Raw genomic sequence first — 27442 nt, forward strand, 5'->3', positions numbered from 1 at the left:
TAGTTCTAATAAACAACGCTTCATAACGTACTTTGTAATGGCAGAAACTTGAAACTTGCTAACTTTACGAATACTAGGATGTGAACATCGTTTTGTAATAGTTGCGACAACGGCTGTACAATATTAGAAAGCTATTTGTAAACTATTCTAGGCGATTCGGTTCGCTTTTGGCACTATTTGATTCGTATTGGATTCGGCCTCATAATCACTATTCGCGCGCGCCTAGTTATCTACATTGGCGGTGTGAATAAAGCTTTATGTCCTGGCCCCACATTTAAATTAAATGATTACGCCGGTTATAGCCCCACGGACGTTAAATGGAGGCGTTCATGCGGAGGGATTACCGGCGTGACTTTGCAACGTTAAAACAGGCTAGTTTTAAAACGTAGTTAAAACGGACTAGTTGGTCCATGCTTGAATTAAAAACGTGCTGCGCAAGGCAAAAAAGAAAAGAGAATAGGACAAAGCGCAAGCCTGCACTCTGTCCTGTCCTTCTTCTTTCTGTGCGTAGCACGGTCATCATTTAAAGCAGGCGACGACAATGATGGGCAGCGTATGCGGTACTACTTTTTTGGCCTGGTCAACCTTGTTTTAGCGGACGAAACCAGGTCGTTTTGATGCAGTTATTTAGCAATGAGTGTAAATAATCGTTCATATAAAGCGAGGGTTGGCTATATCACAATATTAATATTTGCGAATATGCGCCCCTGTTAAACGGGCATTTATCGCATCGAAAACATAAGCAGTTGCCAGGGAGACTGCAAAATATTCGTGCTGGAGCTTGTGGAAGACAGCGAGGACAATATACGGAATAGCTCCCTGTGGGAATAGGCGCCGCTCGGGCGTTTAACCTATTGGTCGCGGTTTGCAACAGGGTGGAGCTCTCTCATCGGTTCGGCCACGGGAAAGCATAACAGTGGCTTATTCTGCCCGTCCTACCGAAGAAACCCATAGGCCTCACGACCAATGATTCCATACGAATATGTGGGAGTTCCATATAAAAACTGGCATTTCCCCACATATTGTATGCGCATGTCCTATACAATGCCGATAAGAAAACATAGGGGTACTATAAGAGTCCGCATATTCCTTCCTATCGTATGGGACAACTCCGATATTGTTAGATGAACGTATGCAGATCCCATACAAAATCCAGCATTCTCCCACATATGATTTCAAGGAATGCCCCCAAGTTATATATGGGAACGTCCGGGTTTTTATATCGGATCCACATACGCTCATATAATCACATGGAACTTGTTCCATATGATATACGAAAGCATACGGTTCACTATGTGGGAATCTAATATGCTCATACGGAATTATTGGATATGGAGCTAATAGGTTTCTTTCGATAGGGCGTTTTCAGAGGGGAACTAGCCAGGAATGTTCTTCTCACGGAAGCCGTCGACGTGCAGGATGAAGCAGAAAACGGTTCCGTGGACGAGGATTTGGGGCCCTATTGATACTGCGAAACATTTCCTTCTGTCAGGTTCAATTCTCTCCAGCCCATTATTCCAGCACAGAGCAGCTAGTCGATCTATACACGGGATAACTTTTCCGTCTCTCCCTGTACTCCTCCTCTTCATATTCTCGCAACAGACAGCCTCTTGACACATTTTGCAATCTTGAGACGTTAAACCCTATAATTTAACTTGATGTTTTTAAACGCGAAAAATATACATTCTATACGCATATGAAGTCACCGTAAACCGTAATCATTGTAAACATATTGACACGTGTACTTATCTGGCGACCACGTTTCGCCACCTAACAAATGTAATCGCACAGCGCGGGACGCGCTTGCATGTATTCGAAGTTTCTGGAAAGTTATCGATGCTTCTACCCGGCTGTCTGTTGTCGCCGAACGTTGTGTTATCTGATTTCATCGTGTGACGCGAATGGTGTAGAACATTGTGGAAGGCGCGCGGGTCCGAACGATTAGTCTGGAACATTCGACGCCTGCTGTATAAAAGCCGACGCGCCTGCCTCGCTGATCAGATTTCCGACGATCGCCGACTGTGTTCGCTGCTTTCATTGTGCTATAAGCGTAGCCTGTTTTGTGGGCACAGGTTCGCCCAATAAAATCTAGTTTTGCCTTTCACAGTATTGCTGCTGTGTTCTTAACGTCACCACCACGTGACATCTGGTGGAGGTGCTAGTGCGTTCATGTACCGAACGCCCCCGCAAAGCCGCGATCCAAGCCCGAAGCCAGAGGACAAAACCAACATCGCCCAAGACCAGCGTGCTAGCCGCAGACTTCAAGGACTGCCCCCAGAGCACGGACTTCTACCTGAGTCGACAAAGAAGATCGTGGTCAAAACAACCCCAATGGCTGCCCCAGCGTCCCCCGTTATCCTACAACAACCTCGGGACCCACCAACCTTCCATGGAGCAGCGACTGAAGACCCGGAATCATGGCTGGAGACCTACGAACGCATCGCGACGTTCAACAACTGGGACTCCGACGATAAGCTGCGGCATGTCTACTTCGCTTTAGAAGACGCCGCCAGAACTTGGTTTGAGAACAGGGAATCGACCTTGACAACGTGGGACCTGTTCCGTAGCGGCTTCCTGCGCACCTTTACAAGCGTCGTGCGCAAGGAAAGGGCTGAAGCTATGCTGGACGCCCGAGTGCAGCTACCAAACGAGAACGTTACCATCTTTACGGAAGAAATGAGCCGCCTATTCCGCCACGCCGACCCGGAAATGTCCGAGGAAAAGAAAGTCCGGCTACTGATGCGTGGTGTAAAGGAGGAGCTTTTCGCCGGTATGGTACGAAGCCCACCGAAAACCGTCGACGAGTTTCTTCGCGAGGCCACTAGCATCGAGAAGACACTCGAGATGCGCAACCGGCAATTCGACCGCCGCACCAACTCTACGAACTATGCCGGCGTTCAATCGCTGGCCTCCGACGACCTGCGCGAGGCTATCAGGGCAGTCGTACGAGAGTAGCTCCAGAAGATCTTCCCGTCGTCGCAGCCTCAAGTGGCCTCGATCGCTGACATCGTCAAAGATGAGGTTCAGCGGTCGCTTGGGGTTCCGGAGGTGCAACCTCAATTACCGCAACCCTAGCCAGAAGCGATGACCTACGCCGCCGTCGCACGCCGTCAAGGTCCTCCTCCGCGACCGCGACAGCGCCCTGTAACGCCGCAATTCCGTCGACCACCCCCGCCGCCAGCACGCCCACCCGTCGCCCAGCGCAGCTACCCGAGGAAGACAGACGTATGGCGCGCTCCTGACCACCGCCCGCTCTGCTATCACTGCGGAGAAGCCGGCCATGTTTATCGCCGATGCCCATACCGGGAGATGGGACTGCGAGGTTTCGCCGTCAACGCTCCGCGCCCACAGCAAGGTGAACGCCCTCGCGATATCGCCGACTACCTCGCCGCTACTCAGTGGAGCTCTCGACGACCGTCGCGTTCGCCATCACCAGGCCGCTACCTCTCGCCGCAGCGCCGACCATACACTGGCCCAGCCCGGGGCCGGTCAGCAAGCCCATATCCGGAAAACTAAAAGCAGCAACCGATGGAGGTGCGGTTGCTGTCCGTTGAACTGACGAAGACCCTCCGCCGCCGACGAAGACTCCGAAGAAACTACCTCGACAACATAACGACACGCCGCCGTCCCGACGAAGTCTGGAAAGAAAGAATGCGACTACGAAAGATGACCTGACGACGTTACATACCAGCCACAGGTCAACGCGACGCAGCCGTGATCCGACGCCAAGACCTAACTGCAACGCCAGACAAAGAACCACCGACCTCGAGGTGCTTCTGGACGGCCACGCAGTTACCGCCTTAGTGGACACAGGGGCTGATTACTCCGTAATGAGTGGACACATCGTCGCCCAGTTGAAGAAAGTTAAGACCGCATGGGAAGGCCCTCAAATTCGGACCGCTGGAGGACACCTCATCACGCCGACTGGAATCTGCACGGCAAGAATTACCATTCATGACCGGACTTATCCTGCCACCTTCGTTATCCTGCAACAGTGTTCACGAGACGTCATTCTCGGCATGGACTTCCTGAACCAACACGGCGCAATCATCGACCTGAAGTCGCAGTCAGTAACGCTGTCGGAAGATCAAGCGATACCGTCGGAGAGCCCTCGTAGTCACCACGCCTTGAGTGTGCTCGAAGATCAAGTGAGCATCCCGCCTCGCTGCAGCATCGTTATTTCGGTCGGCACCGAAACACCCGCTGACGTAGAAGGCGTCATCGAAGGCGACCAACATCTACTGCTCGACCGTGAAATTTGCGTCGCAAGAGGGATCGCTCGACTCCACGGAGGAAACACGAAAGTGTTGCTGACAAGCTTCAGCAAGGAGTTCAAGCACATCAACAAGGGCACGACGATCGCATACATCGAGGAAATTCAGGAAACCAGCGATGCCTTTGTCCTCTCGGATTCTGTTGCATCTACCCCGACGACCGTAGTTCCCGAGCCAGACTTCGACATAAATCCAAGTCTCCCTGTGATTAAGCAGCAACAGCTCAGAAGTCTGCTTCGACGATACAAAGACTGCTTTTCGACGTCATCGAGGATTCGACAAACACCAGTCGCAAAGCATCGCATAATAACCGAAGAGTGCGCTCGACCACTACGCCAGAGCCCTTACCGAGTTTCGACGCGAGAACGCGAAGCTATAAGACAACAAGTCGACGAAATGCTGCGCGACGACATCATCCAGCCGTCGAAAAGCCCGTGGGCCTCTCCTGTAGTCCTGGTAAAGAAAAAGGACGGAACCCTACGCTTCTGCGTCGATTATCGTCGACTGAACAAGATCACGAAGAAGGATGTGTACCCCCTTCCACGGATAGACGACGCATTGGATCGGCTCTGCAACGCTAAATACTTCTCGTCGATGGACCTCAAGTCTGGCTACTGGCAAATAGAAGTCAACGAGAGAGATCGCGAAAAGACTGCCTTCATCACGCCAGACGGCCTCTACGAGTTCAAGGTCATGCCATTCGGACTGTGCTCGGCGCCTGCAACGTTTCAGCGCGTCATGGACACGGTGTTAGCCGGACTGAAGTGGCAGACGTGCCTTGTTTACCTGGATGACGTCGTTGTCTTCGCCGGAAATTTCGACGATCACCTTAGGCGGCTCTCGACAGTGTTAGAAGCCATCAAGTTATCAGGGCTCACTCTGAAGCCGGAAAAGTGCCGTTTCGCTTACGATGAGCTTTTGTTCCTAGGCCACGTAATCAGCAAATCAGGAGTACGCCCCGACCCACAGAAGACAGCTGCCATTGCAAAGTTCCCGCAGCCAACCGACAAGAAGGCAGTGCGCAGATTCCTTGGCATGTGTGCCTACTATAGGCGCTTTGTCAAGGACTTTTCACGCATCGCTGAGCCGCTGACAAAGCTAACTAAATGTGACGTCGAGTTCAAGTGGGAAACTCCGCAGGCCGGCGCATTTCAAGAACTCAAACGACGCATGCAGTCGCCGCCCGTACTTGCGCACTTCGACGAGCACGCCGATACCGAAATACACACTGACGCCAGTAGCCTAGGCCTCGGTGCCGTCCTAGTCCAGAGAAAAGATGGACATGAACACGTGATAGCTTACGCTAGCCGGTCGTTGTCAAAAGCGGAAGGCAATTATTCTACAACCGAAAAGGAATGCCTCGCCATCGTTTGGGCTACAGCGAAATTTCGCCCTTACCTCTATGGCAGGCCATGCAAAGTGGTCAGCGACCATCACGCGTTGTGTTGGCTAGCTAACTTAAAGGACCCTTCAGGACGGCTGGCGCGGTGGAGCCTCAGACTACAAGAATACGACATCACTGTAACATACAAGTCCGGAAGAAAACACTCAGATGCCGATTGCCTATCCCGCGCCCCCATTGACCCACCGCCGCAAGATGACGAGGATGACGACGCCTTCCTTGGCATAATAAGCGCGGAAGACTTCGCCGAACAACAACGAGGGGACCCGGATCTAAAAGCCCTAGTCGAGTATTTGGAAGGGCACACCGACGTTGTCCCTAGGGCATTTAAGCGTGGATTATCTTCGTTCACGCTTCAAAACAACCTACTCGTGAAGAAGAACTTCTCACCAGTCCGCGCCAGCTATACCTCCTTGTTGTACCGTCAGCGCTGCGTCCAGAGATACTGCACGCCCTACACGACGATCCAACCGCTGGGCACCTCGGATTCTCCCGTACGCTGTCGAGAATACAGGAAAGGTATTACTGGCCGCGTCTGACCGCCGACGTCGCCCGTTACGTCAAGACATGCCGAGATTGTCAACGACGCAAGACACCACCGACAAGGCCAGCTGGATTACTACAGCCGATCGAACCTCCTCGCCGACCATTCCAGCAGATTGGGATGGATTTGTTGGGGCCGTTTCCGATGTCAACATCCGGGAATAAGTGGATCGTCGTGGCGACGGACTATCTCACCCGCTTTGCTGAAACTAAAGCTCTACCAAAAGGCAGCGCAGCCGAAGTGGCGAAATTTTTCGTCGAAAACATCCTGCTGCGACATGGTGCCCCAGAAGTCCTCATCACCGACAGAGGAACGGCTTTTACAGCAGAGCTCACCCAAGCCATTCTGCAGTACAGCCAGACAAGCCACAGGAGGACAACTGCCTACCATCCGCAGACGAATGGTCTCACGGAGCGCCTGAACAAGACCCTCGCCGACATGCTAGCAATGTACGTCGACGTCGAACACAAGACGTGGGACGCGGTCCTGCCGTACGTAACCTTTGCGTACAACACGGCGGTGCAAGAAACAACACAGATCACGCCGTTCAAGCTGGTCTACGGCAGGAACCCGACGACGACGCTTGACGCCATGCTGCCGCACGTAACTGACGAAGAGAATGTTGACGTCGCTAGCTATCTCCAGCGCGCCGAAGAAGCCCGACAGCTCGCCCGCCTGCGAATCAAGAGCCAGCAGAGGACCGACAGCCGACACTACAACCTCCGACGACGCTTCGTCGAGTACCAGCCTGGCGACCGTGTTTGGGTCTGGACCCCGATACGCCGACGAGGACTCAGTGAGAAGCTACTCCGACGCTATTTCGGACCCTACAAGGTCATCCGACGTATTGGCGCTCTGGATTATGAGGTCGTGCCAGACGGCATTTCGCATTCACAGCGGCGCCGCGCACGATCTGAAGTGGTCCACGTGGTGCGCCTTAAACCCTTTTACGGACGCTGACGAACTTCGTCATTTTTGTTCTTTTCTTTGCTACGAGTGCTTTTGTTTATTAACTTCGTTTGTTTGCAGCATCGGGTCGATGCTTTTTAAGAGGGGGGTATTGACACGTGTACTTATCTGGCGACCACGTTTCGCCACCTAACAAATGTAATCGCACAGCGCGGGACGCGCTTGCATGTATTCGAAGTTTCTGGAAAGTTATCGATGCTTCTACCCGGCTGTCTGTTGTCGCCGAACGTTGTGTTATCTGATTTCATCGTGTGACGCGAATGGTGTAGAACATTGTGGAAGGCGCGCGGGTCCGAACGATTAGTCTGGAACATTCGACGCCTGCTGTATAAAAGCCGACGCGCCTGCCTCGCTGATCAGATTTCCGACGATCGCCGACTGTGTTCGCTGCTTTCATTGTGCTATAAGCGTAGCCTGTTTTGTGGGCACAGGTTCGCCCAATAAAATCTAGTTTTGCCTTTCACAGTATTGCTACTGTGTTCTTAACGTCACCACCACGTGACAATATCATAAGTCCCCTGCGGGGCGATTCGGCCTCATCAAGCTATCTACACTTGCTCCAGTTCGGCGTCATTCGAACCAAACTGTGCCTGACCATTCGCTAAAAACGCCATTCCGTGTGAAGGTTGAAAGCGTTTATTCGTCAGGCGTTATCACTGAGGTCTTCTCTAGTAGACAACTACTAAAACGGTTTGTGCCTGTGGTTGATGTTCTGCAGCCGCACCCGGGTCAAGCCGTGCCTCTCCGCCTGGTCTCCCACCAGGTCAGTGACCCAGCTACCACAAAACGCATTTTTTTTTTCGCAGCACATGCCACTGGAGAAGCTTTCGCACCTCTGTTTGCGTTGTTGTTTTCCCTTCCTAAATGACTTGTCCGGACATATTACAAACGAAAACAAATCGTATTGGAAGAATGCGGGTGCCCAAATTTACCCATTAGGAGGTATCAGCAATAAGACAAGAGTGCAATTATTCCTCAATTAGTCATCATGCTTGGTAGTAGTATAAAACTTTTATTAAAAAAATACATTCAGGTCCAGAAGGTGGGATCATGCTCGGCAATTTATAAAAATTCCGCGTTGACAGCAGAACGCGCTGGCCATTGACTACGTGACGTCACACGCGTCCGTTTCGCGTGGTCTGGTTATTACAAAATTAATTTCATCATGTGGGCCTCGCTAGTGCGCACATTTTCTTTCTGAATTCGTCGCTGCAAGCTGGTGCGTTCAGTCAGGCAGCCTAATGGGCAAGCACAGGTGTTGCGTAGTGGGATGTGTTAGATGCACGTGACCTTTCACAAGCTCTCCAAGTAAGGAGGGTAGTAGAAACGCATCCGGAGTCTGCTAACTTCGTTTACGTCACCATCGAATCGTAATGCAAAAAAACTGATGCTGACAAATGCACGTCACTCAGCTTAAAAGATGCCCGATCTCAGGGATTTTCCGACAGCGCAACCACCCATTCGTATGCGATGGCCGATGGTCACGGGATGCACACTTGAAACGACATCGTCGTGGTCCATCGTTGAGTTGTGTAAACGTTACGGCCGACCTGCATTTAGTGTTTCTGCTGTCGGCGTCCGGCGTAACCTCAGTCAGCGTAACTCGGCGTCGACGCAGAGCACGGAGTCGAGACCAAAAGCTGAGTCTTGACCAAGGAGATATTAAAAAAATTCTGTGGTGGCGATGATATTCTAAAAATCAAGCCGGCCGTTGCCATGTTACTAGAGGAATCGATTAACGTTACCTTATGATAGGAGAACAGGTAGTGTTTTCTTTTGTTTTTCTCGCTTCTTGCGGACTTAGCAGGGCCAGTTTTGGCGTACAGATACTGCTCGATGCGTGTAGTTGTGTCACTGATTTTGAGAGGAAACTTGAAAGCCTTGGGAATTTATGTGATAGATTATATCAGTACTCAGCCAATGGTAATGTTCTAGCCCGGAAGATGAAGCTTTTATTTGCCAATGAGCCTAGAATTTACATTCACTGAGCAAGAACAATTGAACTCAGACTGGCCTTTAGGTAATACGGCACACATGTTAGGGTCAACGGCTTCACCTCTGCTGGTGAGAACCTGCGGGGGCTCCCACTCCAGAATCTTTAAAAGCAATTTTATAATCGAATCTCACCGGTTTTCGTGATCGTGGGCGCCGCGACCTGGCTGTTCCAGTGCTGAATAGGCCAACCAATCACAGCAGAGCACGCGCGCCGCTGGCTTTCTTGCAACACCACTAGATAGCGCTCGCCTCCACGCATCCGTGGCAGCGATGTCGACGGCCTTGTGGGGGAAAGAAAAAAAAGGAACCAGATAGCTCGCCTTCGTGCATCCGCGGCAGCACGGTAATGAGGAAGTAAATGCTTCTTGCGGATAGAATGGATTCGAATTCTGCTGCGTACGTATGCGCTGGCTCCCTTTGAAACCATGACGCGTTCAAGGGGTTAGTTTCACTCGCTAGTAGTCAGCAATTCCGCTAAAGAGGAAGCTTTAGCTCGGGTGCTCTATGTAAATACATGTAAAAGGAGAATTCGTTTTTCTCGTCAGCGACTGAGCCAAATTTGACAAGGTTTGTTGCATTTAAAAGAAAAACATGAAATCTAGTGACTGTTGGTTTTGAATTTTTGATTTCGGTCGCCAATTTTTTATTAAAGATCGGCAAAAATCGAACATTTTCAGAAAACGAAGCTATCAAGTTTACAACCCTGTAACTTAGCAATGAAAAACGATACCACAATTCTGTTAACAGCACCTAATAGTACATCTAAAGCGGACAAAATTGATATGTTACACATGAGTCTAAAAAAATTGAGTAGTATGGAAATACAGCTTTTGCAGAAGCCTTGTTCACGCCGAAACAATTCACGTAAGACATAAAATGACATATCAAATTTGTCCGCTTTCAATGATCTAATGGATGGCTTTTACAAAACCGTGATATCTGTTTTTGGTGCAGAGCGTTTAAGTTGTAAACTTCGTGCTTCTACTTTTTCAAAATTCTGGTAACGAAATTCAGGCCCTAAATCGAAATTCTGCTTCCAACAGTCACAAGAATTGAAATTTCTCTATCAAATGCAACAAATTTCATCAAAGTCGGTCCAGGGGATATCTCAGAAAAACGTTTGTGTGTTTTACATGTATTTGAATAGGCCGCGTCGGAGTTGGGCCTGAGCTAAAGCTTCCTCTTAACAAAAGGCTCGGTATAACTTCTGTGCGCCATCGCGCGTGTGTGCGTGTGTGCGTGCGTGTGTGTGTGCGTGTGTGTGTGCGTGTGTGTGTGCGTGTGTGTGTGCGTGTGTGTGTGCGTGTGTGTTCGTGTGTGTGTGTGTGTGTGAGCGTGCGTGTGTGTGTGCGTGTGTGTGTGTGTGTGTGTGTGTGTGTGCGTGTGTGTGTGCGTGCGTGCGTGTGTGTGTGCGCGCGCGCCTGTATGCATGCGTGTACTCTTGTTTCGACCCTTTCTGCACTCACGCAAAGCTTCGCTGCCGGCGTTACGTCATGCGACGGCTGGCGTGCCGCCACTCAGCGTCGCTCGGCGTCGATGTGCTACGCGTCGTCATCGTCGTCGTCATTCATCATCGTCGAAACCAACGTTGCTAGAGTGGTCAAAACAGCGTAAATAACAGCTGTGACTGGTTGACGGCTCCAAAGAGCTCGCGCAGCTCTCTGTTTTGTTAGAATACCGGAACAAACCGGAATAAAATAAAAACATCTTCAACTCCTTCGGAAACGGGGGGTGATATACACTGCAAAATGAAGCACACAGTTCCGAGTGCTTCGTATAATGTCACGGCGCACCGGGCGGATGAAGTCCCGTCCGCTTTAAACAAAGGAAAAAATTACGAAAAGCTTTATGAGGCTCAAATTGGCTTTAAAAATCTACATTTTGTTTTCGACATGCGCAGGCGAGCGGCACGCGCACCAGTTCATAACTGTTACATCGTAGCCAGACAGTCACTTATGACTAATCGCACATTTAATTATTCAGCTTACATAAAGTCATCTTCTTACTCTTATAGAGAGGTGACAGTTACCGGCTCCGTTCTCTACGAAATTAGGAGACGAAGCACAAATGGTGTCCAGATATGTTTACTGCAACAAATATACGTATTTGCTGCAGTGAGAACGTTTAGCTATTTTGTTATACCCCTATGCAGCTACGAGCCCATAATTTCACTATTAAAGCTAAGCCTTCTTATGCGTTCTTCCCTGAGGTCTGGCGCGTGAGCTGGATTGATTTTTCGGATAGAGAAGTGGGCCTATCCAGTGGACAGTGCAGTAGTAACTGGCCTGACCCCGAAGATTGTGTAATGAAATCTGCACCGTTCCAGGATGCAGTGTAATCCGGGATCACGTACGTAGGTCACGTGGATTGCCCGGTCGGAGAGTCCTAGTCTTACCGGAGAGGCACTTAATCAGTATGCTGGGAAGCACAATGCAGAATATAGAGTTCCATAACATTTGATTATCTGCTTCACGAAAACTTCGCTTCACATATCTTCTAACGTGTGCGTTGGATCTGACATAGATCAGAGTGGATCGGTTTGTCACTTCTGACTGGAAGCGCACGACTTGGTCGAAAGAGGGGTTTTGAAATGTATTCACAAGGCATCTTACAACAACGAGACGGTACTTTCTTGAGGACGCAACAATGCAGAGTTCAGACAGAGTGGTGTGCTTTGACTGCTTGGTAAATCTGGAGAATAGAAGAAACACTGTAGTTTTATATTGTCAGCGTATTCGTTTTACGAATATTTCTTGCTACATTAAAAAGTGCCTGTCGCGTCGGTTTTATATTTGGAGTGATTTTTTTGTTCGTGTAATGCTGTAGTCTTTATTCAAAAAGGGATCTAAAGCTGGCGAAGCTCCGACTTGAAGTTTCCCTATTTTGGAGACGAAACCGGAGCTGTCGGTCTGCTGAACGTGTAAAACGACACTAAAAACAAGGAAGGTAGAGAACGTCAACCCTTAACATTAGTGTATATTCCAGATACTGCAGACTACCAACAATGGTTTATTGTGACATTATAGCGGCTTACAGTGCTCCTACCTGATGAATGTGATGGATATTGGTGACGCTGCGCATGTCCAGGTTCTGTTTTCTCGCTATTATGCGTTCAATAAAAATGAAACAAGCGTAAAGTTGCTTGCCTTTCGTGCCTTCCTACTCATTCCTAGCGCCGTTTCAGAAGGCGTAGAATCTTCACAACGTGGGCGTGTGTTGAAATGTTCGAGATTTACTTGCTTTTAGGCTGGACGCCTCTGCTCCATTCTGGCAAGCTGCACCATCAATTGAGGAGCTGCTGTTATATTGCACTGTTGCCAGCATTACTTCCTCGACAGTATCTTTATTAATTATGTGGCTTATGCTCATAGGTCAGCATACAGTTTCATGAGTGCACTGAATCATAATCGCTTCGCGCTCATTAGGGATACAGATTTAGGGAGTTACGATGGATGTGAGTGGACGTGAGTTTAAATGAGAGTGAGTGCTGGCTAGCTTGAGTGGACGCGACTATGAATAGAAATGAGGCTCGGGTAACGTGAATATGAACGAAATTAAGGGACGGTGATATTCAGTGGTCCTGTGTAAGAACGTGTGTGGCTGTGGGTGATTGCAAGTAAACTTCAGGGCGTGTCGGTGAGTGTCAGTGGACAGGTATACCAGTGCGAGTTGGTGCGGGTGAATGCGAATGGTAATGTCTATGAACGCGAGAATGTGTTGATCAGTATGAGTATGCATGAGTTCGAGTGCGTACATAGCCTGGGACAATATTGGTGAGTGTATGAGTGAATATCCGCTTAATCGACCGGCCTATGCTTGTGTTGCTTAACAAGGAGTAAGCACAGATCCAAAATTTACGTATAAAACCCTGTTGTCTCGAAATTTTTGTGCCTCTTACCCTTCCATCATGCATGTTATTCACACCTTGTTTAGAGCATTTGATCAGAGATATTGGAGAAAGCATAAATTCCTCATGCATCCGCCCTCAAAATGCTATTCGTCGCACGCAAAGCGTGACTGCAATGCTTCAGCTTGTTCATCTTTCTGCGAGCACACCAGCATCCCTGCATGGTCACCTGCTCGGACGCGTAGTTGCCCAGATTGCGTGAAGTGGGAGATATTCGCAAAGTAATGTAATTTTTTTGGAACCGACACAAACGCTTAATAGACACATGCATCTAGATGTGCAGCTGTTGCAATCGAGTGTGCTGTCAACCTTTGTTAATCTTCTGGCTCCCGACCCTGTTTTCATCCATAGCCTACATGCCGAAACCAGCCACCTCCGTCGTTTGTCCTCCGGGCCTTGAGTACCTGACAACCATAGATCAAGTTATAATAGTGCAACAAAAGGAAATCCTCGAAGGTGAGAAGGAGGCAGCGGTTGGGTGTGTACTTCCTAGTGTCGTGGGCAACGTTACGATATTTAGACGCGATGCTTCTTTTGCCGTTATCTGAGTGATGCTGGCGCCGCAAGCACGCGCGCACACACACACACACACACACACACACACACACACACATACACACACACACACACACACACACACACACACACACACACACACACACACACACACACACACACACGATTGGCGCCTTACACAAATATATGTTGGCTTATCTTGTGGCGCTTCGCAGAAACTTAAATGAGGCTGGGGATCCATCTACCTGCAAGATGATTCGCATACATTGATTGCCCCAGTGCTTGCGATCTGCATATTTTTTTTTTTTTTCGCCAAGGACGCGCAGTACCTAAGGCGGCTCCCCTCGCACCCACCTCCATGGATACGTCTCCGCCCCTCACCTTCTATTTCACAAAAAGCCCCTTTGAACAATTCCTTAATAATTTTTTTTATCATGATCATTATTGAAGAGGCCCAGAACGAGGCGACAGAATGACCCACCTATCTACCTAAAATATCTCGTACGAAGCAAAGAATGATTCCGGTGAAAAAAAAAAAAAAAAAAGAGAGTCCTGGGAGACAGTTGGAAAATCACTACACCTGATGCGGGTGTTCACTGTCTCTTGAATGGATGATCTTTTTTTGGAATATACACTAACGCAAAAAGCCCCCCCCCTCCCCACACACACACACACACACACACACGCGCGCGCGCGCGTTTATATAAACATATGATTTCCTCTAGGTGGCCTATGAATGCTTAGAGATGTGAGACATTTGTTTGCAGCTTTTCATTTCAGTTTATTACCACCTAACGCAATTTTAGTAAAGACACACCATTGAAAAAAATCGCATTATTTAACAGCCACTACCATGACACTGACGCTTACTGTAGGAAATTTTCATTCGTTTAAGAACACCGAAATGTTCCACAAACTTCATTAGGCGAGAAATGGACACATGACGCAACGCGAGGTTACCGTCAATGGGAATACGCGCATGATTGTACAACGCATGATTTGTAAACAAACAGAAATAGCATGCTCCCTCCTTACACGCGTCACTGCACGTGAGGTGCTGCAGGCGACGCAGTGGGACGCAAATACGAGTGTTATTAAGAAGTTTCTGCGCCATATATAGTTTAATCCTCAACGTAGCTGACTCGGCGGGACGAAAGCTGCAAATCTTATCAGGCGATTCGGGACACCTGTTTATCTTACCCCGTGGGATGATTGTCACGGGCCAGTTAAATAGCTATGCCCGCAATGAATAGACAAATAGAAGACGATGAAGGTGCACCTATAGTTTCGTGCGTGGATTTGACAGGCTTCGTGTATCTGGAAATAATCTTCGTAAATATATTTGCAAATACCTGTCGTAAGCTCAACATAGCGGAAGAGCTTTATTGAGATGGAAATGCATGAACACTCCAGGCGCAATTCCGCCGTCGCAGCCGCCGTCGGCATCGCCGTGACGTTGCGTATAACGTCCAAGTGCGATAACACCGTGGCCGTGCGCCGTGTGCCGTAGGTGCGAGTGAAAGCTTGCGAGGGTGAGCCGAGGATAGTGGCTCGATCTCGCGCGCGCTAGGGAGGAAGGCGGGAAGGAAGCCTGCCGTCTTCCATAGCGTGCAAGGCACGGAGGAGTGGGGGGAGTTCTACTCGGGTGGCGGTTGCGTATGGCGCTGCTGAGCGCGACCGGAGGTTCCTATCTTGAAATCAATCTGCGATGAGTACAGAGTCTACGTGCATCGAGGGCAGAGAGCTTTGCGTGCGCTGTGTTCTCGCCGCTTTGTTTGCATTGAAGCGAGAGGCAGCACGACGGTCAATTCGTTCGCTCTTGCTGTCGCTCTCCTTCACGCCAACGTTTTGACAGTGAGGTCCCGTGCTCATCGAGTGAGATGTGCTTATGTTTACCTGTGGGTGCGTGACGCCATGTTGGTTAATTTGGCTAGTAAGCGAATGTTTACAAGTTTATAGGGCCGATAAATCTACTATCCTTACTTAGTTTACCTGTCTGCTTATTTGCTATCACAATCGATGCTTTGCCTTCGGGCGAGCCTGTGACTTCTTCAGTAGGGTGAACGAGGGACGCGGGCGACCGATGTAGTACAAACGAGTAATAATGAAACGCTAATCTGCTTGCCTTTGCGTGCTGGTTGAGGGGCCAGTGTCGTAATATCCCTACAGTGGCGAGAACAAGAAGGGATTGTTCGGAAGACTGCTGAGTCTCCGCTCTAAATGCGGTCACTAGACATGTTAATCTTGAGAAACCTTTTTTGTGAGTCCATTCGTATATTTGGACGCCTATTTCTTAGTTTATTCTCTACAAATACCGTTTAAGTCATGTCTATAAGGCAGAAGTCTATAAGAATATTTTTAATCTGCATAAACACGCCCAATTGCAAACTAGAGCACCAAATTATATCACAAGACACTTCGAATACTGGGCAGTACCGACATCACGGTCAAACTATGGGAAAGAGTGTCTGAGGTATACATTACCCACACTCCTAAATTATTATAATTCGGTTCGTTTCAATCTTTTCTCTTCGTCTCTCAAAGAGCTCCGACTGATGTATGTGATTGCTTTGTAATACTTGTATGACCATTCTACGTGTATTTTCCCATTGATGCTCTTCGTGACTTTTTGAGTAATGTATATGATGTGCAATATTATGTATGTACGGTATACATGTGTATATTTTGAATGAATGAATGTGATGCTGTCTCTGCCCAAATGAGGGATGGTGGACTTGTCAAGCTGTCCAATGGACAGCTTTTTTTCCGCCACCCCACCATCTGTACCTTACAAGATCTGAACCTTACAAGATGGAAAATAAGCTTTCGTTTCATTTCATTTCATTGTCATTTCAGGATCTCTACAATTGTGTCATCTCGCATTTACTAAACACCAAGTTGTCTTTGCATACATACTTTTAAATGGCGGCGCGTAGAGTGGGTTACACCGATCAGCTTCATTCCCTCTGTAAACCTGATATTGTATTTGTCTTCCTAGAAGTTAATATGACAGCCCTCACTGCTGTATTAGTTATTCGAGAACAGCTTTCTACGTTGTAAGCGCATTCAATCTATAGTTCTTTCCCGGTACTTGTGACCTTTTGGCTAGCACGGTCTTTATACATATAATTATAACGTAAGAAGAACAAATGCACTATGTGCTCTGCTTGGTCGACGTTGTATATTTCCTTTTCAAGCGCGAACAGCACTAAAGACATGGTCAAATATGAAGGCACACACAAAACAAAAAGTTGCGATGACTGACAACTGATTTGTTATTGTGGCATTTGACGGCCCTGGAACGCGCCGTCATATGCATAAAAAACCATGAATAACATAGACACGTAAGACTACTTACGTGTGGGAATGCGAAAGCATTATAGTCCCCTTGGTGAAACGTTTCTCTTCGCGCGTTCCTTTGCCCATGAAAGTTCTCACCTGCGTTCTAACTGAGCCTCGGTAACGCCAAATCAAAGCGCGCCAAGCTTAACGCGCTCGCTTGCCCGCGAGGATATCAAAACTCCAAGGAGCGCTCAGCGGCGCTACCTCCTCCCCACGGGCTGCGCCGTCACGTGCATAATTACGCATGCACTAGGCCACATCATTCGACGTGACGCATGCAATGATGCACGCACTAGGCACACTCTTAGTCTGCCAGAACCGAGGAGCCTTCGTGGCGTCGGGCAAGCGTGCTCGTCTCGCCGCCCAGAGGTCCCAGCCAGAGGGAAGTTTACCGAATTTCCTTTTCAACGATATTGATTTACTTTGTTTACAAGAACGTCCCTGAGAAACTGGACGTCAGTCCCAGCGTTTTTGACGAGCTTTTCTTGCTCTTTGCACCATCGGCCATTTTTAGTACTATCGCTCTGTGGCGACGCCGACGACGCCGGATTTTCGCGTAATGAGGGATATAATGCTTTCGTATTAAAAGAGAAGCAGTGGTTAGTCATACGTTTATACACAATGGCGCACGTGGGCGGTAAGTGCTACTGGTCATAGGTTGGCAGACAAATATGCAGTCTAATTATGAGATAACGGAACAAGCGGCACAGTGACGCATTTCACTTTCAGTATTTATATTCTGTGGGCTACGATTACTTCCCTAGTCATTTGTTTTTGGCGACTTCGCACATGTCCAAAAGAGGTCGGCAACCACACTGCTTGCAATGTGCACCCATATCATCACTCACGGCCTAATTCTCCTTCTAATGGTCTTCGTGAAGCTTCTCACGTAAACATCGGCCTGTTTTTTCGACGTAAGCTTTTCCACGTGTCAATGGAATCGAATGTACCACATTCGCGACTCAAGGAACAAACTGAGGCTGATGTTTCTTAGTGTGAGTAAATATGTATTTAGTTGCATTGTTAATTTTATTGCATAGGCTTGGCAACTTGTTCAGCGGGGTTAGAACATTGAAACTCTGGCTTATTCACTGCAGATTATGTGAAAAGGTGTGAAAGTAAGGTATTGAATTCAATTTAACCTAATGTTCTTGCTTCTTGCTACGCACTCTTCCGCACCCTGGGTCGGCTGATTTTCGGCTTCTGTTTCCCTTCACCAACTCCTGTGTAACTGAGGCAAGTGCGTGACGCGGAAATACAGCGCTGACTAACGCGGAGACCCCAGCTTTAAAGCTCTCAATCTTGCAATGATTGCAAGACTTCTTGAGAGAGTAGAACATGTATAACAAAGAAATCTTCATTTTGATTAGCATAGAATGGGCGCTATGAAAATACATGACTGTTGTCTCACTGCTGGGTTCAAAGTACCAACACCGGGGCTCTGCGTTCCTTTCCCAACACAAATTATTAAAAAGAAACTGGATAATATCGCCGCTAGGCAATTCGTGGGTAAACACGAAGACATCATTGCAACGTGACAAAAGTAGTGAGCGGCTATCTGGGTGTGCATCGTAAGCAGTGCTTGATGGAACATGGTAATAACGCCGCTAGGCAATTCGTGGGTAAACACGAAGACATCATTACAACGTGACAAAAGTAGTGAGCGGCTATCTGGGTGTGCATCGTAAGCAGTGCTTGATGGAACATGGTAATAACGGCGCGTTTTGAGGACAGGACACAGAAAGAATGCACACAGGACAGTAGCAGAACCTCAACTCTGTGCGAACGTCCTGTGTGCATTCTTTCTGTGTTTTGTACTCAAAACGCGCCGTTATAACCATGTTCCATCAAGCCAGCAACCAGCTAGCCCATCTAAGTCTGGTAAGCATTGCGTTCGCCGTCCTGTATTTATCAAGTGCGAGGTGCTAGCAAAAAGCAGCAAGTGAATGATCCGGAAATTATACTAAGCTCCCATAATATCGCTATTGAAAGAGAAATGTGTCAGGTAAAAACAATAAAAAAAGAATGAAAAAAGAAAGAGTCAAGGGGCTTTTAGTTATCCCTACGTGGATGAAACACAGCGCGATGCTTAGACATTATGCCACAACGCAAGGTCGTGGGTTCCACCCACCAAAGGTCGAGTGCACGACTGCTAACAAAGGTCGTAGGCTCGAGTCTCTTAATTAAGTTGACCTTAACTGACTTTACCCAAAATATCCTCGTCTTAACACTAAATGTCGTGGGGTTGAGTGCCTTAATTAACTCTATCTTAATTAACTGTGAAATAAATACCTTCACCTCAATTAACCCCAAGGTGATGAAAAGAAAAATGGTCCAAAGTGTCCATCATTTTTGTTTATTTTTTCAGCTGTTACTGGTATCGAGACCTCGAACTCATATGTTGCTAAGAACTCAGCGGGCCAGTTCATTTACAATATAAACGAACGTAAGTACACCTCTGTGTGCTTCATCTGTGTTATAACTTGCGCATGAATGTTCTATGGAGCAAAGAGAGTTACAACTGTGAGTGCGACAAAACATGTAATTGGAGTGTTTTAGCTTGCCCATAAAGATGTTAACCTACATGTAACAGCAGGTTACCAGAGAGATTACCGGTTTGTCTAACCACAAAGCGTTAGACGTACTTTTTGCATAGATGTTCTTGTTTAACAAACAAAAAAAGAAAAGAAAAGCTGTTACGTTGCTTTTGAAACTTAACACTATGTTCGAATGCAACTGAAGTCTGCAGTGAAGCCCCGCCCACGCTCTTATAACAGCCAGCCATTGTTCCTCCTCGAGGCTGCAAATAGTTCGTACTTCAAACTTTCCTTGTTATCTAAATAAGGCGGTAACCACAAAAATAAAATTATAACCGCAAAATTTTATACGTTTTCACTCGTCTATTATAGTGGAACGGTGGAAGCCTAATTCTTTATTGAACTAAAATAAAACGTTCGCTTCCCTGCAACTATTTACTGTCAAGTTTCACTTCAGTTGGCATTTAAGTTTTATGAGTAAAACGGACTCGGTAGTGAAAGCAACTGTACCGTGGACTTTTGAAGAATGAAATGCTCGGACTCCATATACTTTGTCCATGTCAGTTGCTAACCTCGTCGCTTCCGCCGATGAAAAGACTTGAAGAACAGCAGACGCTCCGGAGGTATCAAGTACGACGCCATTTCGAAAACGTCGCATGACGACAGCTTCGTTTGCTTCTATAATTGGCTAGCGGAGTAACACAACCCCGCGCGGTCCAAGGGCCTTGGCTGCCAACTGCTGCTTTTTAAAGTTGTATCCTGCAATGGCTGCTAAGCAGAATACGTCAGGTTAGTGCAACAATAGGACTGCGTTCTCCCTGGTGAGCCTCTGTGCCAACAGGTGGCGCCACCAACCCGGCTTTTCCCGTTTGAGTCTTCGGCACTTCGTCTTTCGCAAAGGGCAATGCGCATACAGACAAGTTAAAATCCACTATTATCCCTGTATCTGAGATGCATATCCTGCAGTTGACATGCGCACCATGCACAGCCTTCGCCAAAAGTTTCGAAGCCGGAGAGCACGTGACTGGACCAGTAGTGCAGAGCTACCAGGGCCGCTGTAGAATCTGGCGCCAACTATTTAGAGTCTGAGAGACAAAGAGAAAATGAATGAAGCTGAAAGAAAGGCGGATAAAAGTGTTACCCCGTTCTGTTCAATAAAAGTTAAGAAATCCAGTGCAACTCTACAAAATTTGGTTCCGTGAGATGGGCTACAATAACCCTGCAGCATAACCTCGGGCCTTGTTTTGACAAGGCCTAGGCCTCGTTTTTCGCAGAGTGGCTTGGAAGCGTTCGAGCCTCTTTTGTTTTATGAGGAGCACCAATTTATGAAACCGCCTTACTCCTAGTAGCTTTGGTCGCGCGTGAACCTGATTTCCTAAGTATATTTGCACTTTTTTGCTCACATTGTATTTAACAGAAACGTCCAGTCACTGACTCACCATGTCTGTACTTTTGTACATAACTACTAACTTGGATTGGTTGGTGCATCGTACAGCTAAAAGAAATCAACTCTTTTTTTGCACATCATCACTAATACATCGGGGACTGTTTTGAACGGGCTCCTCCGTCCTTCGTTGCTTGGTAGTGTCACCCTTCCAGAGATTGAGTATCGAAAAATGTGCCAGTACATTCGTACGCGCTGAACAAATCTTTACTACCGCGGTCAGTCAGTGCTTATTTCGTTCATTCCGCTCGTCGGGTCTATGGGCTTTCATGTCATGTACTACACTCGCGTGTTTACGGTGGTATGCCACTGCATTGCACACTGTCTGCACAAGTAGAGCGATGGCATATGCTTAATTCTTTCTCCACATCCGTGGCAAAGAAGATCACGCGCGTGATAGCACATTGGCCACAGAACGAAGATATTTAATTCAGTGTACCTGATTTTCACCGACATGTCTAAACTACAGATCATGATAGCACTAAATGTTAATGAAAGCAGATGTATGCCGCTTCGTTGTCCATTCAATGAAATTGACAGCAACGATTCTAAATATTTTATCGATTACTATGCGCTAGAGTGCCATTTCAGTGTTGTTGGCCTTTCAACAACACTGAAAGCTTTCCTGCAGCGCCCCAGTTCATCTATAATTAGCTTGGCAACGTCATTGCTCGGTGACGGCCCGCTCATCATCCAACTTTTTACTGGACTTCTACTCCTATAGGCACATATGGTGTCCCTTGCTGAGTCTATCTTTAAAAGCAGCTATACCAGCTTGGAATTTCTACAGTTTGTTCCAGCCAAATAACCTTTCATTCCTCCGATGTTTCATTTTGATGCACTAAGCGGCTTGCAAACGGCAAGTGCCTTTGAGTTCACCGGCAAGCATCGAGAAGGACGCCATTACTACCGGTTTGAACGCCCACGGAACGCCCACGGTACCCAAATATTTAAATACATTTGCAGCGGACGTATTGGAGCAATGACAGTGTTGCTGTAAATACAGGATCTAAGCGTTTACTGTACGGAGTATCGGAGTATAGAACATCTAAGGAATGAAACGTTATTTGGCTGGAAAAAGCTGTAGAAATTCCAACGTCGTTTAGGTGCTGCCAAAAATGGACTCAGCAGAGAGTAAGTCCGTAGAAAACCAGTAGGATGTCGGTGGCTGTTTTCGTAATAGCTCTTTTTCTTTTATTTGTAACAGATTCGAACTGTTGCGCGAGGTGTTTCTGTGGGCCAAGGCGATGTTTCGTGATGGACGTCGTGGACCACAAAAATGACGCCGTGATGCGCTTCGTGCGGTACCTGAGATGCACGCTGTGCTGGTTTTGTTGTTGTCTACAGGTGAGGCTTAACTTTCTTCTCTGGGACCAACAGACGTGCGCCAACAAGCGGCTCCGAACCATTTTGCTTCCAGCGCTATGACAGGGCGTTATAGCGAATGTAAAATGTGAACACACGATGCCAGCACTGACGGTGATATATGCTGATATCATTTTTTTATAGCGGCTCGAACATTTGTCATGAAAGCAGACTTTATTCTCCGCGAAGAGAATCTAGAAAACTGCATGAGTGAACACGAAGTTGTCTTGCGATATTAACGTAGAATAGCATTAATTAATAGCATACATAGGACTGACCATTAAAAGCGGGAAGGGCACCAGACAGTGGAAACGCGATGCTGCAAACATTGTATTGGCATTAGGAAAGGTACCTAAGTTTGTAGCGTTTAATGCTGAGCGAATTGGGCTGAGAGAAAAATCGGGATTCACCAATTACTAGGCGCGGTGTTAACGTCTGAACACAAGTGTTTCCTAGCAGGATGGTGGCGATGTAATCATGAATGATCGGACAATGGATGTGTCAGGCTAGCTAGCTAGCTGGCTAACAAGATAGCTCGACAGCAAACTAGATAGCTAGCTCTAGCTAGCTAACCAGGCAGGCGGGCGGGCATAAGACCGACCGACCGACCGACCGACCGACCGACCGACCGACCGACCGACCGACCGACCGACCGACCGACCGACCGACCGACCGACCGACCGACCGACCGACCGACCGACCGACCGACCGACCGACCGACCGACCGACCGACCGACCGACCGACCGACCGACCGACCGACCGACCGACCGACCGACCGACCGACCGACCGACCGACCGACCGACCGACCGACCGACCGACCGACCGACCGACCGACCGACCGACCGACCGACCGACCGACCGACCGACCGACCGACCGACCGACCGACCGACCGACCGACCGACCGACCGACCGACCGACCGACCGACCGACCGACCGACCGACCGACCGACCGACCGACCGACCGACCGACCGACCGACCGACCGACCGACCGACCGACCGACCGACCGACCGACCGACCGACCGACCGACCGACCGACCGACCGACCGACCGACCGACCGACCGACCGACCGACCGACCGACCGACCGACCGACCGACCGACCGACCGACCGACCGACCGACCGACCGACCGACCGACCGACCGACCGACCGACCGACCGACCGACCGACCGACCGACCGACCGACCGACCGACCGACCGACCGACCGACCGACCGACCGACCGACCGACCGACCGACCGACCGACCGACCGACCGACCGACCGACCGACCGACCGACCGACCGACCGACCGACCGACCGACCGACCGACCGACCGACCGACCGACCGACCGACCGACCGACCGACCGACCGACCGACCGACCGACCGACCGACCGACCGACCGACCGACCGACCGACCGACCGACCGACCGACCGACCGACCGACCGACCGACCGACCGACCGACCGACCGACCGACCGACCGACCGACCGACCGACCGACCGACCGACCGACCGACCGACCGACCGACCGACCGACCGACCGACCGACCGACCGACCGACCGACCGACCGACCGACCGACCGACCGACCGACCGACCGACCGACCGACCGACCGACCGACCGACCGACCGACCGACCGACCGACCGACCGACCGACCGACCGACCGACCGACCGACCGACCGACCGACCGACCGACCGACCGACCGACCGACCGACCGACCGACCGACCGACCGACCGACCGACCGACCGACCGACCGACCGACCGACCGACCGACCGACCGACCGACCGACCGACCGACCGACCGACCGACCGACCGACCGACCGACCGACCGACCGACCGACCGACCGACCGACCGACCGACCGACCGACCGACCGACCGACCGACCGACCGACCGACCGACCGACCGACCGACCGACCGACCGACCGACCGACCGACCGACCGACCGACCGACCGACCGACCGACCGACCGACCGACCGACCGACCGACCGACCGACCGACCGACCGACCGACCGACCGACCGACCGACCGACCGACCGACCGACCGACCGACCGACCGACCGACCGACCGACCGACCGACCGACCGACCGACCGACCGACCGAAGTTACTTGAAGTTACTCAGATTGAAGTTACTCAGCTTGAAGTTACTGAGATTATTTTTTTGCATTGCGACTAATTACATAACTAGTCTTACTTAATGAATCAACTTCACAACTAATAACATCAGACTAAAAGTGTCAATGAGAAAATTGTAGAACATTATGAAAAAACTCTCGATACAGCTTTCTGTTGCTGAATACGTGCTACATAAAAGTGTTTTTCCGAGCATGAAAGAAGACCGCGAATACACGCAAAGTGCCTCGAGAAGCCAGTCAGTTTCAGTTTGAGTTTACTATTATTTAAGTACAATCAATGGGTCAGAGACAGTACACAGACGAGGCTCCCAATATCATAAACTGCAACGGGACCCTCGGATAATAGTAACAATGGAGAGACGCATGAAAGATGACCAAGTTAGGTAAAAGAAACAAACACAATGGCGAAATATACATCATAGAAAATAGCGACCGAGGGAGTGAACGAACGAACGGACGTTTTCCTTGCCGAGCGCTTAACCACTGCATCTAAGCCTTCAGACAAATCAAAGCTCACGCGCAATAGCTCGTGCGTATCGAAGACCTATAAAGTCGGCGTTCGGGGATGAACACGCCCCTCAACTCGTTTACGCGAGAACACACGACCTCTAGAAGTAGATGTGAGAAAAACGGAAAACGGTCATCTAGAACGGTGAACACAAGCACGTTCCTTGTATCAATATACGTATGTACTTCACAAAATAGTTTCTCTCCCGCCAAAACTTCTTTAACTACTTTCTCCTCTGGCTAGTGTTGAGGCTTTTCGTAGCAGCTGCTTAGTAGAAAACAAAGAGCAGATTTGCTTATTCTAGCGGACTCTCAAGTTTACGACAGTAGAGAGTTCCCTCGTCTGTCAGAATGATGGCAATCACGCGGAAGGAAGTATTGTAACGCAAGGGAGACTTTGAACGCACAGAATACAACGCTTGTACAAATGTTTACGTATTTTTAAAAGAGAAGCTTCTTTGAGAAAGCTAGAAAATTTAACACTCGATGTCTGGTATATTATTTACCTATTTGCAAAATTCGTTGAATGAATTTACAAAATGGGCAAAGTGCGTTTGAACGATGCGTGTGCACTTAAGCTACTAAAGGACATGAGCTATTTTTTTACTGGTCTTTAAAAAAGATAAAGAAAGGTGCGTATAGGTCATTTATCAAGAGGTTTTCGTTGCCTTTGTGATTTCGCCAGGTAGTAGAAGTACAAGCTCCACCAGGGACTCTCATCGGTCATGTACGTCAGCTGTGGTCCTTGTGCTATCCTACGTACGGAATTTATGACCGGGAAGGGCTGAAGGTGCTGGATGTCGTGGGTCCCTTGTGCACTGCCAGCCTGCCTTGCAAGTGCGGCGTCGACTTTGAAGTGAGTAGCTGTAGGCGTTGCCTTTAACTTCGAGCATGGCTTAAGCGCCAGCGCACGCAGCGTGACGCGACTTGCGATAAAGAGACGCGAACGTTTCTACAATCCAATCAATCAATCAATCAATCAATCAATCAATCAATCAATCAATCAATCAATCAATCAATCAATCAATCAATCAATCAATCAATCAATCAATTAATCAATCAATCAATCAATTCAATCAATCAATCAATCAATCAATCAATCAATTTAACGTGCCCAGGAAGAACCGCAATGTTTGAGTGCTGGCGTACGAATACATTGAATAATAATAATAATAATAATATTAATAATAATAATAATAATAATAATAATAATAATAATAATTGCAAAGACCTAGGCGTTAATTGGGGCACATGAGTCGAGACGACGAGACGACCGGCCGTTGTTGATGTTACAGTTAACTCTTGCTGCCGTCAACTCAGCAGTTAACTCTTCTGAAGTATATTTCTTGTATATAGCCCAGCAATTAACTCTTCTATAGTTTATAAGATGTGTTTAGAGAAGCCTATACACTGATTTTACTATGTATGTGACTGCTTAACCGGCCTGTTAACATTATGTGACTAAGAAGTGTCCGAGAATAAATCACGTGACAAAAAAAAATGCAGCTTTTGTTTTCTCGGTGCCGATCAGATTTGTGAAGTTGATTTAAGGCTGCGTTTTAATGATCACCAGGGCCGGTGCTGTAATTCTGCCGCGGCACTCGAGTTTCGTCTCTCTTCTTTGTCCGTGTTTTTATTCCGTGCTGTTAGTAATAATATATCTTGTTTCTCTGCAAGGTACGATCAACAAACGGCGCCGTCGTAGGGAAGATCACGAAGAAATGGGGCGGCCTGCTTAAGGAGGCCTTAACGGACGCCGACACATTTGGCATCACGTTTCCGATGGACTTGGATGTCCATACCAAGGGCTCACTCATGGCGATGACTATGCTCATCGTAAGCACCAGATTGCATTGTTGACCATCCGACTCGCTCGCGCGGTTTCACGAGGAAGCAAGGTTGCGGGTTACATTTCCCTAAGACCGCCCCATTTCGATGGAGGCGAAATGCACATTCACCCTCGTACTTAAATTCAAGCTCATGTTAAGGAACTACAAGTTGCTAAAATTAATGCAGAGCCTTCTAATATTCCCGCATGACAATCCACTGCGTAGTTTCGGGACGTTGAACCCCCCATGTTAATATTTCTTTTTACATATGCAAAGGCAATACGTAAAGCTAACATCCTATATGAGTTTGGCATTTCTGAAAGGAGAGATTCTTTTTTTCCTGCAGAAGGCCAGATCTGTTTGTCAAGACGTAAGATCATGGGGATGACGACGATAATGAAGTTTCTCGCATTCACTGAAGCATTTTAACTAACGACGTATGCAACGACGGTAGGTTACGCCCCGTGCATAAGAAATAGGACATATCTTACGGATTCCACCGCCTTTTCCTTCCTTTTTTTCTTGAAAGAAAAGCTTGAAGGAAAAGTTTTTGTGGCTTCTGTAAATGAAAGCCAGTCTGTTTTGCATATGTAAAGAAAGAGCGTGAATAACTAAGAATAACTAAAAATAACAATAATGAGAAATGAGGGAGGGCGATTTAACAAAGCTGTTTGTTCGTAAGTGTT

At 48.5% G+C, this 27442-nt stretch overlaps 1 protein-coding gene across 1 annotated transcript in view; it reads left to right on the forward strand.

Moving 5' to 3' along the window:
* The window catches only part of LOC126542392 (phospholipid scramblase 2-like), a 32433-nt gene that overhangs the window by 1200 nt on the left and 3791 nt on the right, over nucleotides 1-27442 (forward strand). The window contains exons 2-7 of the mRNA XM_055077367.1: nucleotides 7908-7952; nucleotides 13443-13547; nucleotides 19318-19395; nucleotides 22138-22277; nucleotides 25613-25783; nucleotides 26605-26763. Of these exons, the coding sequence (XP_054933342.1) occupies nucleotides 7908-7952; nucleotides 13443-13547; nucleotides 19318-19395; nucleotides 22138-22277; nucleotides 25613-25783; nucleotides 26605-26763 (698 nt within the window). The remainder of the gene's footprint in view (nucleotides 1-7907; nucleotides 7953-13442; nucleotides 13548-19317; nucleotides 19396-22137; nucleotides 22278-25612; nucleotides 25784-26604; nucleotides 26764-27442) is intronic.

Source organism: Dermacentor andersoni, chromosome 2 (genome assembly GCF_023375885.2).
Source record: "Dermacentor andersoni chromosome 2, qqDerAnde1_hic_scaffold, whole genome shotgun sequence".
NCBI lineage: Eukaryota > Metazoa > Arthropoda > Arachnida > Ixodida > Ixodidae > Dermacentor > Dermacentor andersoni.